Source organism: Tilletiaria anomala (genome assembly GCF_000711695.1).
Source record: "Tilletiaria anomala UBC 951 chromosome Unknown K437scaffold_104, whole genome shotgun sequence".
In the NCBI taxonomy this organism is placed as follows: domain Eukaryota; kingdom Fungi; phylum Basidiomycota; class Exobasidiomycetes; order Georgefischeriales; family Tilletiariaceae; genus Tilletiaria; species Tilletiaria anomala.
In genome coordinates, this window is record NW_013546918.1 from 1 (window position 1) to 18,607 (window position 18,607).

The window sequence follows — 18,607 nt, forward strand, 5'->3', positions numbered from 1 at the left end:
GGCTTGTAGTCCTTTGGCTAACACACTCAAACTGATGCTCGGCAGTTGCTTCGCTTTCGATGTATAGTTTATGTACTCAACCTTCCGCCAGAAGTCACTTTACGACACTCTGGCATTGAATCTTAGAGCTTCCTCGACAGCAGAGGTGAGCAGGCGAGTCAAAAGCGTTGATGCGTAAACGAAAAAAACTGACTCTTCAAGCTCAAACATGTCACACTCGCGTTGTATCTTAGTGCCCGACTGAGGTCCACTTCTTGTCGCGGCCCAGTAGCCTTGGTAGCAGACACCTCTTGAAACATGCTGCGGTAAGCCCGCCTGGTTGACGTACTAGCGGTAGCAATGACGTCGGTAGACGTGACATCTTCTGGCTTGGTGGTCTCCGATTGTGATGGATTTTGCATATTTTGGATTTGAATGCCTTCTCGTTCGAGCTCATTGGCAGTATCAGACGCTCGAGTTGAACAGTCTCGTCTTGATGGTCTTCGAAGATTCCTTGAAGGAGCCACTCCAGTTGACATTTATGAGTATCCTTAAAATTACTCAGTTCCTCGTTGCACAAGCTCAGTTTGACGATGATTGTCTGCAGTCACGATGCCGCCCCTACCTGGCACACCATTTTGGATAGCAGTTGCGTGTAACGTTTTGAAACCTGCTTCTTCGCTTGAAGAAAGTGTTTATGTATCTGTGTGTCCCCGCAGCAACTTGCTTTATGCTTCACATTTGAATGTGAAGTCTGTAATCCAACCCAACCCCCTTTTTTCCAACTCTGGATGGCCTATTGAGTGCTGAGAAACTTTTATCGTATGTGGATGCTCGTGCAGAGAAACCCGACCCTCCAGTCCTGACATAAGGCTTTTAAGTTCTGAACGCCACTGAACATTGTAGTCAACTGTCTCCGCAATGCAGGGTTACATGGTATCATGGTGCGCCTACTACCTACTGATCTCTGGACTGTCCCATGCTCGAGTGGTGTAAGCACGCTGCCAGCCGACGCGATTCATTCCCCGCCAAAGGCTTCGCTGAGTCTTCTCCTTTGGCCTGCCTTAAATTCTCAGGAGTATCCAAGTCATCGCGATCACGAAGCACTTCACTACCGGCTTGTGATCCACGAACCAGGCAGCAACTTCTAGTCCTGGCACAGGTGCATCTGGCTCTGCGCAAGAGAGCGGCATTATCCATGGTTGGGTTGCATTCCTCAGCGCCGCCGAACGGCTTGGACATTCACGACGGTCGCTATATAATCTTTTTTAGTGCTGCGCCGTACAGAATAGGGCAACCTGGACTCTAGAATTGACTAAATGTTTGGGTATGCTAGACAAACGATTATACTACGTGGTATCTTCGAGCCCCCGTGTTTCCTATGCTTGCGTTGAGCGGTGGTGCTGATAACGACCGAGTCATGTCTTCTTTTGCAACGAAGCCGGAGCACCCCACACGTTTGCTTCGACGCGGTACCTCTGTTCTGTCGGCACCAGCGTCTTGAAGTAAATGGCCCTCAAGAAAGTGTCCAGTGGCAAGAACATGCCCACACGCTTCTGATAGTCCTTGTATTCGGGATATTTACCAGCAGAAACCGCCTCCGAGAACCCTGCAAACCAAAACCTTAGAATGTGGACATTGCGAGGTTGCAACCTGCGGCACTCACGCGTGGATGACAGGAAAAGAATGTTCATGATGAGCGGCGAAGCGATCGCGTAAGTGATCGCATATCTCCAAAGTGGGGCACTTGGGTTGGTTGGGAGGAAGGTGAGCGGGACAAACATGTAGAGAATCCACCTAGCCAGTCGAGCGGAGAGGCTCCGATCAGCTTGATTCAGAGTTCTGGCAAGAAGATCTATTGCTCACCACGTAGCCTGCTCGCAGGCAAAGTTTGGGTGACGACAATACGCCCAAAGGCCCTTCGTGACGAAGCCACGAGCGACATCGGCTTCAGTGTATAGCTTTGGCGAGTCTTTGGTGAGAGGTTTCTCATGAACATCCTTGCCACGCTTGAAATTTTGGTACGTCCACTGTTGTTGATCAGCGAAAAATTGCATGACGAGGTTCGTAACAAGCAAGCAAGCAAGGATGCCGTCTGCAACGGTGAGGTGGTTGATTGGCCGAGGGACCTGGTCGGCCACATGCTTGGGGTGCTTGGTGGTGAGGAGAATGTAGCTCGGAAGCTGCACAAGGGAGTACGTGAGCGGATGAGAATCAGGCCAATGTATCGCTCGCAAAAGACTCACAGCCGTGACGGCAAGCAAAATTATTTGAGTGATGGCAATGAAAAATAGCGTGAACAGCTCCCACTGCCACCTCAGCATCTTTGCGCGCAACAAAGGCCAGCGGTAGTCTTCCTCGCCCCTGCAGATGAACCAAAGATGCATATTAAGAGCAGGCTGACACGATCAGCAGCACAAAATACGTGGGTGGGCTCACTTTTTGAACATGCCTCGGCGAATGGCGTGGAAGGTGAGACGAACACACCAAAGCAGCTCAAGTACCAAGATGAGAGCCAACCTTGGCTCGATTATGTCCCATATCGTAGTCTTTTGAGGCTTTCCAAAGAAGCTGACAGTCTCGGCGGGAACTAGTCCGCCGTTTGCGATGAACTTTTGGAGGGTGAAGTGGCCGCAGAAAATCACTTTGAAACGGAACACAACCCATGCGGTCAGCACTTCGCTTCAGCCCTGAAGCTGACCAAATGTACGTGTATCAAGAGGCGCTCACCAGGAAGGAACGTCCACAGGCCATCGACCTGGCTGGCATTGCCAGTAATCTGTTGCATGACGTAGACATAGACGATGAAGAACGCAGCGAGAACGATGCCGGAATGCATCACGTCTGCGTGCTGGTAAAAGGATATCCACGATGAGAGCTTGAGCGCCCCATGCTTGGCGAAGTGGTCCTTGATTGCAGGCCAGGCTGAGCGCAAGGCTGGCACCAGGTGCGTGTTGGGATTCAGGGCTGGATGGGCGTTCATTTTGCTTCCTTTCTTCTCATTTGCGTAGGATTGGGTCTCCTCCCTCCGTCATCTCTTTTGCGAGCGTCTGCGTCTCCAACAAAGTGTTTGGAAGGTTGAGAAGTTGAGAAATGTAATATAAGCAATGATATACGCCCGAGAACGTCATGTGGATGGGGCGTCGGCTGCGCTACACGAAACATAAACCATGCTGCGGAGAAAGGTTGCGGACGGAAGTGGTTGATTGGCATCGACCCCCAAGGGGTCCGGCAGGCGGGTGATCGGCGGGATCAGCCACACTGCCGCAGTGCCAGCGGCCAATGGGAGATGACGAGGTTGTGCGTTTAGTATCACATATTCTGTGGATCTTCGGTCGTCTGGCGTGGAGTCTGTCTGGACTCCCGTCGCGACGAGAGCTGGCTTACGTACGAAGGCGCATTTTGGCACTGGCAAGAATTGGGCCCAATTGCGCCTTTCTCTAAACATTACCTAATATTGTCGAAAATTTATGATTTATGAACGTGAGTTGCACCGATCCCCTGCGCCAATTATCGGCAGTTTGATAGAAGAACCCCATTAGCGGAAGCGGTTATGCAGTTCATGCTCACAGACGCAGGCCGCAGCTCCTCCCTTGATGATTGAGTCTTTTGTCCCTTGCATACCCAATGCCTAAGGTAATTCCCAGCTCCAGCGAGATGCGAGATTGCTGTGACAGATCTACCCTGCTATCACATCGTAGATAGGTGGATTTCAAAAGCCACCTCTGACCGAAGAGCTGCGATCATGCGGCTTCCAAGGATCAAGTCCATCCGCTCGGACATTGACCTATTGGAACTGTACAAGTTGTTCTTCGAAGGATGCTCAGAAGTGTCCGAGACCGTACACCACCCCACCAGCTTCTATCCAAAAGGTGGTCCCGCGCAGCTATCCCATTGGATAAGCCAGAGAGAGGAAGGGATCGTCAAAGTGGACGTGCTGCTAAATCGAGGTGCTTGCGCCTTTGCGATCGAGGCGACGGCATCCCTCTACTCTGCCCTGGTCGCCGACTTGCGAACTTCCAGTGCATCGGCTTCTGGGGTATCTACGTCCGCACAAGGCGGCTATGACGATAGCGCAGTACGCTTGTCTTACTCAATGGCAATTGTGCGCTTCGTAAATGGCATCGTCGATGAGCAGCAGACAGGTCTGTTTGCCGAGTCCATCGCAATGATAGCCGCCAAGGTCGGCTTGCCTCTCTGGCTGGTGGAAATACGCCATGCGGCAACTCACCAAAAGTGTCCAACACTTCAGGCTCTGAGAGAAGGCGCCATTACAGTGCGTATTTGCAGACCAGAGATTTCGAGGCCCGGGCTGATTAAGGTGACGATTCTTTCTGTCAGGCTTTGCGCTGGCTGCATGACTACTTTTGGGAGCATTCAGTAGCGCTCGTGGACCGGTCCACCCGTTCACAAATAGACTTTCCCGATGAAGTAACATTTCAAGGGTTACAAGCCCATCCGTGAGTGATGCATGATAGAAGTCATGCTTTGGCCGACCTCCTGACGCATGTTCCTCTAGGATGGCGCCCCAAGATGGTGACTCAGCCTTGGAAAGATGCCGGGCTGCCGTAGCAGAGATGGAGTCGCGAGCTAAAGCACGCGCATCAGTTCATTCAAAAGTGCAACCAGCTGATACATCTCATGAGTCTGTAAAAGGCGAACAGGTGTTGCCGGCAGGATGGTTACGTGTGCAAATATGCCAGCCGCGTCCCCTAGGATTGGTTATGGGAGACACCTGCAATAATAGATCGAAGGTTCCTTAACGAAGAGAAAATTACACTTCACACATTGATGAACGTATGCTCCTCAAACAGAGTTCCCTCGAGAGTGTGACTTCCAGCCGATGGCGAGCCTGCTGGCAAGTCAAGCGAGATCTTGGCAGAGTTGAGTGTCTAGGTGCACAAGTGCAATGGAAGGATGAGATCAACCTCGGGTCAGATACTCAAGCCTCGGACACACACACCTGATAAATATAAGGCTTGGTGCCTGCCACGTAGTTAACCATCTTGCGGACCACATAAGGAATCTCTGCGAGTACATCGACTTTGTCGACCAGTCCCTTTGTCTCGGTGGAAGGGTAGGGCTTTCCCAGATCAAGCTTGATCTCGGCTGACGCTTTGTTCGCACTAGGCTTGTTGCTGGCGTCCAAGGCATGGCCCGTCCAACCATACTGAATCTTGGTCGGTGCGTTGTAGCCCGTGTCTGCATCTTGCTCTGTGTCTTGGTGGTCCACGTACGAGGTTGAGCTCGACGCAGGTGCATGGTCCCGTCCGCGTGTGCTAGCGGTGACAGTGACCAGTTTTCCTCCCACACTGATAGACCCAACGTTGACAGTCAGCGGTTTCCTGGCAACCGCACTGCCCGGATCCGCAGGATCGCCATAGTCGTTGGCCGTGGTGAACTCCATCATGATCGCAGCGACACCGCCGAGCTCCTTGCTCTGGAAGTTTGCAAAGTTCCACTTGCTAGCGACCAAGTTCGGGCGCATACCCTGAATGGCGTGAACGAACATTCCTTGACCTTGAGCTTCGATCATCTTGCCGCCGGCGATGATGATGCCAGACGATTCAACCCTGGGCCAAAACCGGTGCACGACATAGCCGTCAGGGGCCGTTGGGTTGCTTCCAAAGACGCTCTTCCCACCCTCTGAACCCGCGCCAAGTTTCCATCCTAGGTTTCCAGCTACACGCGTGAAGGACCAGGAGAGTTGCAGGTCGGCCTCTATATTGGCGTCGATCGTGTATTTTTCGTCGCCGTTGGGGAGTGTGTCAAAAAGGATGGTGAATTGGTCCGCCTTGCAGCTGCGCTTGTCATATGTCTTGGACTTGTCACGCCCAGCACCAGCAGGCGGAGGAGTAACAAAGTGCGTGACATTGACCGACTTCCAGATCTTCTGACCGGTCTTGGGGTTGAAGTATTTGAAAGTGATCTGAATCTGCGGGTACCACAGTCTGCGAGTGCCAGATTGCCGTCAGAGGATGCCCTATTCAGAGAAAAGCGATTTTGGAGAACGTACCCGACGGCCGAATGAATGATCTGGCTGGCCGCAAAGGATCCGTCCTCTAGGATCGAGTACCAGGTCTGGGTCTCGGTAGTGAAACCTCCCGCACAGGTCCATTGCAGATCTTCCGGACTGAGAGGCCCCAGAAGCTGATCTTGCGGAGTGTCGGATATTGGCTTGAAGTTAGGACCAATCGCAACGCCTGCCTCGTTGCTCTCTGATGAGCTCGAGCTGGAAACGAGGGAAGGCGAAGCATCAGTAACGCTGGAGTCGCCCAGGCTTTCACCACTGGAAACACTCACAGCCAAGATCCCCAGCCTGACATTTTGAGGGCCAAATCTTAACACTGGTCCCTGCGTACGGGTGTCGGGATTTCAAGACCAGTGAATGAGAAGCTCTGCGGTCTACTTTCTTGTCGGCTTCGATTACAAAGCACTGTCAACCCTGCGTGCAATGGATAGTATACATTTGTATTGTAGAGTGCAGCCCGAGGCACGCTCAATACTTGAAGACTCCAGCAGGCGCGACTCGAAATCGTGGCACCGCACCACACCAGTCACCAACTCGCGCCAATCAGGGCTGTCACCAGCCATCCCATTCACGAGTCGCTGGGAACTACACTCACAGTGTAGCTCCCAGCCCCAAACTACAGTCCGTCGCCAACTGGCGAAAGCTGCTTGCAGAATAGGCTCTGGAAACTGGACTACATATGTAATCACAGACCCCGTATAGGATCTCGGAGCGATCGCGAACCGCGAATCATTGCGATGTGGTCCAAATTATGCGCGCCTATTGCTTCAAGGGATAACTGCTCAGGATCGCTACAGGTGCATGATGGTGCAAAGTGCAAATGCAAAGATGGGAAGGATGAGGTTGTCGTTCTGCTCAGACACGCCTTCCAATACGCCTAGCAGAGTCACGATACCGAGCCATTTGCCGACCTATCAAGTTGAGGCATGGTCAGCAGTCCGCAGAAGGTGTGTCACACTTCTTGTTGATCACTTACGGTAAATGAGTCGCTTGGTGCAAGCCGTTGCAAAGCCAGGCCACAGAAATAGATGCTAGAGATGAACGCTGCTGAACCTTCGACCGTTTTGGATGAGAAGGGCCAATGCAGCCTGCCGTACCGGCGGCCGATAACTGACGCCAAAGCATCGCCGACTCCCAACACCAAAGTCCCAGAGCATCTTGTAACAAATGTGGAACTTTCGAGCCAGAGCGGAAGTGCACAGCCAGAGAGGAGATAAAAATGGCTGAGAATGACAGGACCCGAGTCTTTGTGGTCGAGAAACTCGCTCATGAAAATGTGGAGCGGTGCGCCGAGTGGGCATATAGCAAAGTAGCGAATGTACTCGGCGAAGATAAAGACCGCAAATGCGAGCGAGAGCGCCAGATGTGTGAAGGACGGCTGCGAAATCGGATTCACAGGTGGAAGCATCAGCATCGGGCTCAGCCTGCAGGTTGAAGCCGAAACATACGCACCTCGAAAAGTATACCTGGCAGGAAAAGAAGAACAGCAAGTCCATGGAAGAATTTGCGACGCGCGTTCAGACTGAGATGTGCAGCTTTGCGTATGGCGGTAGAGCTAGCATCATGTTTTGCAGTTCCGCTTGGGATAGTCGGGACACTGTTGGTGGAATTCGTATGACCACCATCCAGGCGCCCTTCGTGCATCTGCAATCCGTTTGCAGCATTGGATGTCGGGACCACTTGCATGGTCGCCTTGGGCTGCTTGAACCTCCTCGACTTGCTAACGATCCGTTGCCATCCCGCCACCGAGGCCGACACCAGAACCACCCAGTAGCTGATGAGCAATGGTCGTGTCCAGAAGACTTGCCCCTCCAGCACGAATTTGAACGTCCATAGCCACGGGTTGTGGCCTCCCAGTAGCCATTGGACCCACAATCCCAGAACAGCAAAGATGAAAGCGGCCGCAAAGAAAAAGAAGAACCCCGAAAGGAGACGCCGGTGAAGATCACGCTGCTGCGGCCATCGTAGGCGGTGCGTCGGCCGCTGTGCGAGGTATCGGGATAGGTAGAGGAGAGGCGAGTTCAAGAAACCAATGGAGAATGTGCCGACAATCAAGGCGAGGTGAAATATCAAAAGCGCATTAGGCGTACGAAATGTGTGAACGACCTTGACTCGAGAGGAGAGCTGTCATCAAAAGCAAAAACCAAGTGAAGCGCACTTGTCAGCTAGATGCACAGATGTATCGGTGACCACCTTATGCGCACCTTTGACACCGTAATGTGCATCGATTCTAGCATGAGTGTCACGCCAAATATCGACACAATCACCAATTCACCAAAGGTGAAATTCTTACGTGCGAGTCGGGTGATGGTATAGAGCGAGGACTGATAGAGGATGCATGCTGTGATTGTCTCCCAAACCTTCAATTCTGTGGGTTTCTTCGAGTCAGCTTACAGCCCATTTCAAGGGACAACGCAAAGGAGGGCGCACCGTTCAGCATGTGCGGAGACACGTAGCTCAAAACAAGCTGGCCAAGTGTGACGAAGGCCGTGACTGCGCTGGAAAATGCACAGAACGAGCCGAGGCGTGCCCAGTTCCCCGATGGAATGAACCATCGCGCAGGTGTTGCTAACGATGCTATCACATGGCAGGCGGTTACTGCAAAGATGACGAATTGCATGCCCAGAAGCGCATGCCTGGCGGTTGACAATGGCCCGAGGCCCGAGATAGCCTCGGTCTGTGAGCTCTTTCTGATAAGCCAAGAGCTTTGAGTAGATTCGAGAGAAGCGGCTTGTTCACTAAAGCAGCTATCGATCAGGCACGCTGCAGCAAGGAGAGGCCCTAGAATGAGCCCCGCCATGACGCCTTGATCCTTCGCCTCTCGATAGTGACGATCATCCGTTGCCCAGAGCTTCGCAGGCCCAAGCAGGGTCTGTAATCCGACCAATGTAAGCGTGGCCATAGTCAGACCGAGGAGTTGCCACCCTGAGGAAATGAGAGAGGGTTGGCTGCTTCCGAGGAGGGTGCGTGCCGCAACAACTGTTGCTCCGGATAAAACGAGGATTTCGACAAAAACATTTGACTCGCGCTGCAACTTCTGCGCTAGAGATGCCCTTGGGATTGGCTGATATGCTGAGTGTCTTGTGTTTTGCACCGAGAATGGATGCAGATCGTCGTGCGTTGCTTTGTCCCCAGCGGACCCAGGTGCACTTTTGTCGGGCGGAAGAGATAGCGTTGCATTGCGTGATGACCTGGACGCTCGAATGGTGGCCCCACGTTCTCTCTCTGGCGGCCGCGATAACTGCAGGCGCCTGTCCGCAAGTTTCTTGCTGATGTCCCAGGAGAAACCTTGCTCATCCGAGTCGGTCGTCGAGTCGTTACTGTCGGACATGCCGTCTATGCTTCCTGCAGCTGATGGGCCACCCGCGTAGACGGCGCTCGAGTAGCGGTTGTCGGTGCCTGTAGATATTCCCCAGCTGACTTGACGCATACCTTCAAGACTCTGCCTCTGTTTTCCTTCAGCCACGGCGGACCTTGGGACTGATGATGAATTGGACCCAAGCAGCGCCACTGACGGTGACAAATCTGCCTTTGGCGCAGCTGGGTCCTTGCTGCGACCTCGTTTTCGACGTTCCGTGATTACCGAAGAACCATTTGGAGCAGCCGAGCTGCGAGGTTCTTGCAAGGAACTGGCAGCGTGATCTCTTTGCGATGTGGAGGATCTACGCCCATGTTTCCGAGGCCGAAAGAGATCGATCGAAGTCGGCCCGATTCCATACAGTTTTTGCTGGTCGGTCTCATCCATCGAGTCGGCAGACCACGTGCGATTCATCTTCCGAAACACTCCCGACTCCCACAGTAGGTCAACCGTCAGATGGTGGTCATGAGCGCATGAGCCTGGGCGGGAATCCGATGTTAGCACCCAGGCACAGCCACGGGTTTTCCCCAACAATTCGGGTTCGTTGGGTGTTGAAGGCGAACCGTCCGGACAAGCGCGCCAAGAGCGGTGACCTCGCGTGCCGGCGGTTTGGGGGTGCGAATTTGGTGGATTGATGGAGAGGCTTTGTCTTGGTAACAAATCCACCTCCAACCCAAACAAATGAAAGACTACGTTTCAGAACAAGAGCGGGAGCAACACCACTCTCGTCGTCGGATTCAGTCATGCCGACTGCCGATCATAATGAAAGGTGCGTAGCTGCTCTTCTCGGCCGAGAAAGATATTCACTTCTATACGATGGCTTGGGTTCTCTCATCTCTGGGAGACACGCATAGGATGGACCTCTCAACAGATCCGTGACGTGCTGGACCGCGTGCATCGCCAAAGGTGTCGCGGATCCGAAACGGAGCTCTCTTCGAAAGGGCCATGGACGCGGATGGTGGAAAAGACGCAGAGACCTACGTGTCCTGGGTGTTGTCCGACTCGAATCTGCCGACCGGTAAGCCTCCCCCCCCCACACGCATCACGACAAGGATCGTGAATATTTTGATGGACTGACACACGCCATTGCATGTCCCACGGCATTGAATATGCATCAGGTGGCTTCGTCGCGTCTGCCGGCTTGGAAGCTGTTTACACCCATGGACTTCTTGATGAGTGTCTCCGCAAATATGGTCCAACGGCTCCAAGTTCGCAGCCTGCACATCATGGCCCGCAGGCGCACCAAGCCGCTGCCCTGCTGATCTTCATTCAGGAAAGTCTCCGGTCTTATTACCATCTGGTCAAGACGATCGTCCGCGATGCACACTCCCTCTTGCGCGAAGTGACTGCGCAGAGCACACAAGCGTCAATCGAGCAGACCGTCGCAAAGTTCTTGCAAGTGGATCAGCGTGCGCATGCGCAGATGCCCAACCATGTTAATCGTCGTGCATCCGCCGCACAGGGCGCCGCGCTTCTAACTTTGTACACAAAGGCTTTTTCGGGAAGCAGCGTACGGCAGATTCAGGGTGCATTCGATGCTGGCGCTGACACAGCGAGTATCGCCAAGGATTCCACGGTCCGAACACACAAAGTCTCAAGCTTTCTGGCCAACATTAAGCGGCAGGTCCGAGCTGGCCGGACCTACGGTCATCTCGCGAGTGTGTGGGGCATCTTTTCAGCTTCGCTTGACCTCAGCTTAGGTGATTCATCTCGAGATATCCAAATATACCATGTCTTTGATATCTGTCTGACAAAAGCCCAGGGCTCACGGCTGGCTGATCGCAGATCGAGCGGTAGACTTGCACCTATTCCTTCAAGCGAGAGCCGTGCTCTCGTCAGCGGTCCGCCTGAATATCCTCGGCCCTTATCTTGCTCACCAGATCCTCTTGTTTGATGTGAGAGAGACTCTGTCGTGCATACGGAACAAGCCAGAAGACTCGATAAGCGACAGACAGAGACGAAAAGCATCGCAGGAAGTTGGACATACCTTCGGAGGATCAGAGTGGGATTGGTCATGGGAAGATGATGACACCGAATATGTGACGAGCACTTGGCCCTTACTGGAAATTGTGCAAGGGCGCCATGATCAGCTGCATTCGAGACTGTTTAATAGCTGAATATTTCCTAATAGTACAATGCAATCTGGTTGGGCCTTTCACCCATCGGTCGAGCAAGGGCGGCTGCAGTGACCGCGGCAGCTCTTGCATATATCCATATACAAAGTAAATATATCACAAAAAGGGGATCTTGAAGCTCTTGGCACTTTTCTTGGACACGACGGACCGGGTGTCTGCGCCACCTTTGTCGGATTTGTTGGATGTGGAGAACTTTGATGCGCGGCGCGCATTGCCAGGGGGCAAAGGGGTCTTGCGCATGCGGTCAGGCATCTCGGAGAGGAGAATCTCGCGGAAAATAGGCAGAACCTTGCGGGTGTGCAGCAGGTTCGGAGGCGGGTACGACATACCGCGGGGCTCGTAGCGTAGGTCAGCCACGGCCTCCTCGGCCATGAGGTGCTGCCCGCATGGGTCAACTTCGTCGAACCAGATCCAAGGGAACTCGGCCGCCTCAGTCCCGCGGGCCTCGCTGCGGCAGAGACCGTCGTTGATCTTGACGCCTTTCTTGGTCATCAGATCGGAAAGCAGCGAGTCGATATCCTCGATATCCTTCTTGAACGTCGGCGAAGGTAGGTCCTTCTCGCCGAGGCCGCTCACCGGCGCGGCGTCCGGTCGAGCCAGGAGGAAGTTCTTACGCAGCTCGAGCTCGTACCAGACCTTGTTCCAGAGCGTGTACTGCGTCAGATTGTCCACCTCGCGCAGGATGCGCCTGACGTCGTCATCGGTCAGCCGGTTGTCCCCGAGCATCTTCTCCACGTTGACCTCGATGTTCTTGCGACTGCGATCGGCTGGGTGCGCTGGATCGCTCGTGCTGAGCGCCATGTAGTCTGCGCCGAGCTGGAGCCAGTCGATGAACGGCTCGGCGATCGAGGCGCACCTGGGGAGGCAAGTTCAGGGAGACAAATGTCAGTGCACGTGCCGCTTGAGCGTCATGACGGGTAGGCGAGACTCGGCTGTAGAGACCCACTCGTGGAAAAAGTAATACAGAGAATTCTCGTGACGCGCACATAGCGCAATCCACTCCTGCAGGCCTATGGCGGAACAATAAGAGCAAAGACATTTCAGTGTTTTGCTCTGGAATTCACAGCGGACAAGGAGGCCCTCACTGTTATCTGTGTTGAGCTTGACCTTGATGAGGTCCTCAAGGAAAGCCTGCAGGTCACCTAGGCGCGCGCTGAGATCGGCTGTGGAAGCGATCTCCTTGATGATTGAGTAGAAGACGTTCTCTAGCGAATCCTTAATGATGGTCGGGATGAGCGAACCGGTGGCCATGGCCGAGGCCTGCTCGCGATCGCGCTTCTTGAGGCACTCGCGCAGCAGGAGCTTTAGTAGCGCAAACTGGCGCGCCGCCTCGGCGTCCGTGGTGCTACTGCCAAGGCCGAAGCCAGCGACGGGTGCCTTGCGTTCCTGCGCGGGCGGCGTGCCGTCCGGGTACGCATCATCGAGGCGACTGCGGAGGGTGGAGAGGCCAAAGCATCGCTGCATGTGCATGATGCGTTCCTGTGTCTGCTGCTGGGGCCTGTTGTGATTGCCCTCGAGGAGGATGGTGGTGAGGACGTCGTTGCCGGACTTGAGCGTCTTGGCGCGGATTGCGCGCTTCTCGGGCCTGCTGCCGCGCTTGACGTACTCCTCCACCAGCTTGGCCAACTCGTCGTCGGTGATGGCGTTACGGAGTGGCGTGATGTACTCCTTCTCGATCGACGAGATCTCGCGGCCAATGACAAAGGAAAAGACGCGCTGCATGAGGGACTTGGATCCTGCGGGCCGCGCGAGGAGCAGCGAGAGGATGCCCTGGATCATGACCTGCGCATTGGCGTATTCTGAATACCAGATGGGGAGGGGAGTGGAGGGAGGGTCAGCAATGAGATGACAAATCTCTGATGCAACAGGGTGCGCACGCACTGAGGATCTGGCGCGTCGCCCAAAAGGGAAAGAGGCCAACGATGCCCTTGAGGACCTTGAAGGTGCCGTCTGCACCCGGGCTGGAGACGAAGAGGGTGTGGAAGATGTAGGCGGCATGGTTGCGCGCCCACTCCTCTGCATTGCGGTAGTGTGTGGGGAGATTCTTGATGTTGTTGATGTCGAGGTGTCGATGGACGTCCTCGATGCCGTCCTCGTGTTCAATGACGTGTTCCTTGAACGCCTGCCAGTCCGTGCGGATGCGCGCGGCCTCCTTGCCCGCGAGGCGCCACTGGTGCCCTTCCTCCGAGTCGGCGTGAAAAAGGTCGTCGATCTGGCGCATGAGCGGTGCGTCGATGCGTACCGGCCGGTCGAGTCCACGCTTGACAGTGCCCTTGCCCCACTGCTTGCCCTTACCCCACTTTTCGCTCCCGGGCTCGCCGACACCGGGCCCGCGCGTCTCGCCCTCGCCGCGGATGCCGACTCCACGTGCAAAGAAGACGGAGAGGTAGCGGATGCCGGCGAGCGCAAAGAAACGGCGCTTACTCAGTTCGCCGCGTTCCATGCTCGTGGAGAAGTTACGGGCGGCCATCTCGTCGAAGAAGACCTGGATGCGCGCCTGCCAATACTTGAGCGGCGCCGTGTCGAGCCCGGGGAATGGGAGCAGATTGGCGTGGAATAGATGGCGCAGGATGACCGGCTCCTGTACGCCCTCGGCACGCCGGATGACGTCCTCGTCTGCATCCTCGCCGTAAGCCTCGTCGGCGACTTCTTCGAAGCCGCCACCAGAAGTGTACTCGTTCTCGAGGTCCTTCTTGATCCGCTTCAGCTTGGGCCTCTCGGCGCTGAAGGGGTGACCATAGAATGTCAGCGCGCCTACCTTTTCGATGTCACGCGCCTCGTTGGCCATCTGCAGCGCGACCAGCGCTTTGACGAGATAGTGTCGCTGCTGGGGCGTGACCTGGATCTTGAGAGTGGCCTTCTGTGTGCGCTGCTCGGCGCTGACGCTGGCGATACCATTTCCAATGCCGTTGGCGCGATTGGAAGCCTGCTGCTGCTGCTGTGCCCTTTGCACCACCACTTGGACAGAAGCGGCCGCCGCGGCAGGCTGCTGAGCAGCGTGCAAAGAGGGAAACCACCACATGTCAGCGCAAGGGAACGTTCGCCTTCCACATCCGCTGCTAACCTTGGCCTGGTATCCCGCATCGCGTTCGACTGCCTGCTGCTTGTACTGCTCCCCCTCCTCCTTTCCCTCCTCATCCTCATACGTGGGTACGGGCTTGCGCTTTCCGCTGCCGCTTCCGCTTCCGTCGATGCTGCTGATTCCGCTGACGAGGGATATGGCGCTGCCCTTATGGTGCTTCTCGCCGCCGTTGGGGATGGTGGCACGTGCATCTAGATAGCCTGCGCCGTTGGCATGGTTGTTGGCGTTGGCACTGCGATCGCCCATGGTGTGGCCATCGCCATTGGTAGCACCAAAAACGTTGTTGTTCAGAACGGCTGCGGTTCCGGCGCCGGTGAGCAAACCGCCTGCATCGTCTTTGCCTTTCTGCAGCGTGCTTTTTTGCGGATGGTGGGGGGTTGCGGCCGATCCATTGTGAGCTTGCTGCTGCTGCATAATCTTGAGCTGGTTGTTGCTGGCGGCGCGGTAGAGGGTGCTTGCGGGGTCCTTGTTCCTACCGTCAAAGACGTCTTCTTGTGGCGTGTCGCCATCGGAGGCACCGTGGCCGAGCGAGAGCGATGGAATGGGAGGGAGCCGAGAGGTGTCGTCGTCGGCTCTGCCTTGCGGGGTGGCGGTGGTGGGCTTGCGGTAGGAGCGGACGCGGGAGGTGGTCGGTGGGGAGCTGGTGCCATTGTTGGCTGCGCTATGGGTGCGGGTGTGGGCAGGTTGCTGCCCCTCGTTTTGCTGCTGCTGGGAGAGGTAAGAGTACTTGTAGCGCTGGGCGGATGTACTGCTCTGGGTGCAGGTCACAGAGCTGTTGCTGTCGTCGGGTGCGTAGCCGGCGAGCGTTGCGCCTGTGCCAGCGCCAGCGCCGAGGGTCGAGGGCCTGTCGTCATTACGGCTGCCGCCGCTGGTGCTGGTGGGGGCGGTGTGGAGTTGGCGTGCACGCTCGCTGTAGCGGGTCAGCCTACCGGACGGAGGGGGCGGGTCCGGTGCCGACGGGGTGGCGGAACTGGCTTTCCTGAAGACTTTTGCGAGCATGGCGGGGCGATGCTCGGTCCTGGTGGGGACGGTGGTATGCAAGCAAGCAATACTGACGTGAGGCAAAGGAGCGAGCGACCCCGAGCTGACCCGCCGCTCGAGTCGAGTCTATGCGGTGCGGTGTGGTGTGGTTGAAAGCGACCTGGAAGATCTCGATGTACAAGTGCGGGGAAGCCGGTTGCTGAGAAAGGGGAACGAGAGACTCGTCTACTGCCTCGCAATTCCCACTCGGGCCGGGGCGCTGTGCGATGATCCGCCTGCAGACACAGACACTGTGACTCTCTCACGCTGGCGGGAAGAGTGGCGGTTGTGCCAACCCTACTTTGCTATCGGTGCAACGCCGCCTGCTTCCTTCAGCTCAGCACAAAGCACTGAGTTGGTGGTCATGGTGTGTGTTGCATTGCAGCTCACCATCTCCAGCCCAGCCGAGGCGAGCCATACAGGCAGGCGTCGAACGTGGGGTGGTGTGTGCTCAGCGTATACGCAGCGCAGCGAGCCGAGGCGAATCGAAACCACGCACGCGTCCCGGTGCTGAAGAGGGAGAGAGCGTGTGCGCGCAAGAAGAACACCGCAGGAAAAGCGTCCAAGGCATCCCTACCATGGCTCGCGAGTCGCGCGCCCTCATCATCGTCCACGGCCACCACACCATCCGCGCCGGCTATGGCATCCACGAGCTCTTCAGCCTTCCCACTGTTGTGCGTGTGTTGCATGTAGATACGCTCCTTCCCTTGTTGCAAGAGGCGGAGCAAGCGAGCGAGCTGCTGATCACCTACCACTCTTCATCCCAACGCAGGAACTGACCGCCCGCGTCGCGCTCACCGAAGACTATCTCGAGCAGCATGGCCTCTTGGATCCCCACGCCGCCGCAGCCGGCAACACTAGGAACACAGGGCACAAACCATCAGCAGATGACTACCTCGTCGGCACCGCCATCGACGAGGCCGTGCGCGCTGGCAAGGCGCTGCGCTACTACTGGCCCATGCAGCCGCACATGCAGGTGCGCGACTGGCAGGCCATGCTCGCCCTGTGGCGCCACCTGCTCTTTCACGCCACCACGCTCGGTCTGCGCCGCTCTTCCAACACGTCCGTTACTCTGCTCGCGCTGCCAGCGCCTCTCTCGCGTGAGCAGCACGCCTGTATCTCTTCCCTCTGGTTCGAACAGCTCAACTGCCCCGGCCTCGCGCTCGTCGAGAGCCCGTTGCTCGCAGCCTACGCGACCGCCGCGCTCTCCGCCACCGTCGTCGACATTGGCGCCGCCGCTTCCGTCGTGACCCCCGTTGCGGACTGTCTCGTCCAACACAACGCCATCGTGCGCTGCCCCGTTGGCGCACGTCACTGCACGCTCTGGCTCGCCCACCTCCTCCGCCAGGACGCCAGCCTGGTCCAGGCCCTTGGGGCGCTCAGCGAGCACCACGCTACCGCTGCTAGCGCCGCAGTGCCCAGCAGTGCTGCCGCTACGCCGCCGCGCAACGAGCAGGACGAGCGCCTGCACGAGCTGCTTGTCGAGCTCGCCGAGATGCTCGTGCACGAGGGGCATATCAACGGTCTCGACGACGACGCCGCTGGCGGCGGCGGCGGAAAGTTCAGCAGTAGCAGCATTGGGGGCAGCGGTGCTGGCGCTGCTGCAGGCGTAGAGGAAGAGCCCGAGTTGGACGTCGCGGCCATGTTAGTGCAGGGCAAAGAGAAGGAGCTGATCGAAGAGCAGGAGCGGCGCAAAAAGGCACTGCAAGATGCCATAGCGGGTAAAGCGAGCGCTGCAGACGTCGCGGCGGCCATCACCGGTGAGGCGGGCCAAGCGGGCGGCAGCACGGACCCCAAGGCCGTGCTCGTCTCGTTCAAAGGACTGCGCCTCAAAGTAGGACCCTCGCGCTTCCGCTACGCCGAGCCGCTCTTCTGCCCAGACGTCCTCCGTGGCGTGCGCGGGATACAGCAGGAGAGCGATGCGCACTCTGCGTCGCTCTCTGGCGCTGGACCTGTCCTCGGCGATCCCGTCCTCAATAACACCAGCACCACACCCTCACTATCCTCCTCGCTCCCAACAGCAGCGCAATCACACCACCCGACAGCGGACGCGCTCGCGACAGCGCCGTCGCTGCCAGAGTGCATCCACGCGGCCATCGCACAGGTGCCTGATCTGGAGCGCCGCCCAGCCTTGTGGGATGCGCTCGTGGTCACCGGCGCGCCGACGCGCACGCGCGGGCTTGCCGCGAGTATCACGCGACACTGCGCACCGTTTATCGTCGGCGGTGGCGGCGCGGTGGGCGGCGGAGCAGCTGACCAAAGCGGCGGCGTCGCCGGGTTCGGTGCCCCGGCGCCAGGTGCCGGTGCAGGTGCAGCAGCGGCGATCATACCCGACGAGCCGAATCAGCTGCAACCGCGCAACGTGCGCGCGCTCAAAGTGCCGGACTACTTTGTCAACTTCAAGGACAGAACCGACCTCGCTCCTTTTCTTGGCGCTACGATTTATGCCAAGGTACGTCACATCACGCTACGTCGCGTTGAAAGAGGGCTGCGCTCGTCCGTGCTGACTGTGTGTGTGTGTCTCCACCTTTTTCTTTTCTCGTTTCCCCGCGCGCAACGCAGCTCATCTTCTCGGACGCGGCGGCACGGAGCTACGTGACCAAGGCGAACCACAACGAGCGCGGGCCTACGGCCGCGTTCTCCATCACGGCGTAAACGCTTTGTTGATGCATGTACATTACGTGGTGGCAGCACCGCGCGCGCGATGCGAAGGGTTAATGGATGATTTGTCCATGCATGCATGCAGGCCGTGCCAGGACGGCGGGTCAAGTGAAGCTCGCCGCCAATTCTTGCTTGCGGCGAGCATGAATCACTCTGGCGTCGTACAACTATCACTTTGTCCGCGGTGTGGAGCAATTTGGGTAGACATTGCGAGGACGACGCCGTATGAACAAGTTGCTGTGGTGTATGCTCTTATAATCGCGGTGCTCAACAGAGGGCGGAAGCTGAGTCGAGTCGCGCCCGACTTTTGGCGGTGCTGCACAGTCATCGCTGCGTCTGCC

General features: G+C 56.7%; 7 protein-coding genes across 7 annotated transcripts; 3 read left to right on the forward strand and 4 right to left on the reverse strand.

The window, feature by feature from the left end:
- Positions 1-1,233: 1,233 nt before the first annotated feature.
- K437DRAFT_259041 (DUF1295-domain-containing protein) lies at positions 1,234-3,204 on the reverse strand. The gene is made up of 6 exons (XM_013385580.1): positions 2,710-3,204; positions 2,419-2,623; positions 2,226-2,343; positions 1,846-2,162; positions 1,646-1,776; positions 1,234-1,588 (listed from the first exon to the last, which is right to left on the reverse strand). Exons 1-6 carry the CDS (start codon positions 2,960-2,962, stop codon positions 1,398-1,400), a joined length of 1,215 nt encoding a protein of 404 aa, XP_013241034.1. The 5' UTR covers positions 2,963-3,204; the 3' UTR covers positions 1,234-1,397.
- Positions 3,205-3,632: 428 nt separating this feature from the next.
- Positions 3,633-4,594, forward strand: K437DRAFT_250700 (Las1-like protein). Its single transcript, XM_013385581.1, has 2 exons — positions 3,633-4,255; positions 4,321-4,594. The coding sequence occupies exons 1-2, from the start codon at positions 3,725-3,727 to the stop codon at positions 4,441-4,443; spliced, it is 654 nt and encodes a 217-aa protein (XP_013241035.1). The 5' UTR covers positions 3,633-3,724; the 3' UTR covers positions 4,444-4,594.
- On the reverse strand, positions 4,589-6,305 carry K437DRAFT_280405 (oxidative stress survival, Svf1-like protein; the record flags this gene model as incomplete). Its single annotated transcript, XM_013385582.1, has 5 exons — positions 4,589-4,871; positions 4,943-5,803; positions 5,840-5,930; positions 5,996-6,205; positions 6,283-6,305. The coding sequence occupies 5 exons, from the start codon at positions 6,303-6,305 to the stop codon at positions 4,761-4,763; spliced, it is 1,296 nt and encodes a 431-aa protein (XP_013241036.1). The 3' UTR covers positions 4,589-4,760.
- Positions 6,306-6,666: 361 nt separating this feature from the next.
- Positions 6,667-10,013, reverse strand: K437DRAFT_239479 (uncharacterized protein). Its single transcript, XM_013385583.1, has 5 exons — positions 8,441-10,013; positions 8,215-8,378; positions 7,463-8,134; positions 6,987-7,388; positions 6,667-6,921 (listed from the first exon to the last, which is right to left on the reverse strand). Exons 1-5 carry the CDS (start codon positions 9,780-9,782, stop codon positions 6,802-6,804), a joined length of 2,700 nt encoding a protein of 899 aa, XP_013241037.1. The 5' UTR covers positions 9,783-10,013; the 3' UTR covers positions 6,667-6,801.
- A 234-nt stretch (positions 10,014-10,247) lies between these two features.
- On the forward strand, positions 10,248-11,529 carry K437DRAFT_259046 (uncharacterized protein). Its single transcript, XM_013385584.1, has 3 exons — positions 10,248-10,386; positions 10,487-11,068; positions 11,154-11,529. The coding sequence occupies exons 1-3, from the start codon at positions 10,314-10,316 to the stop codon at positions 11,483-11,485; spliced, it is 987 nt and encodes a 328-aa protein (XP_013241038.1). The 5' UTR covers positions 10,248-10,313; the 3' UTR covers positions 11,486-11,529.
- Positions 11,469-15,691, reverse strand: K437DRAFT_296093 (uncharacterized protein). The gene is made up of 5 exons (XM_013385585.1): positions 14,568-15,691; positions 13,385-14,492; positions 12,589-13,302; positions 12,450-12,513; positions 11,469-12,359 (listed from the first exon to the last, which is right to left on the reverse strand). The coding sequence occupies exons 1-5, from the start codon at positions 15,582-15,584 to the stop codon at positions 11,600-11,602; spliced, it is 3,663 nt and encodes a 1,220-aa protein (XP_013241039.1). The 5' UTR covers positions 15,585-15,691; the 3' UTR covers positions 11,469-11,599.
- Positions 15,692-16,009: 318 nt separating this feature from the next.
- K437DRAFT_239486 (uncharacterized protein) lies at positions 16,010-18,337 on the forward strand. Its single transcript, XM_013385586.1, has 3 exons — positions 16,010-16,279; positions 16,378-18,057; positions 18,168-18,337. The coding sequence occupies exons 1-3, from the start codon at positions 16,184-16,186 to the stop codon at positions 18,258-18,260; spliced, it is 1,869 nt and encodes a 622-aa protein (XP_013241040.1). The 5' UTR covers positions 16,010-16,183; the 3' UTR covers positions 18,261-18,337.
- Positions 18,338-18,607: the final 270 nt, after the last annotated feature.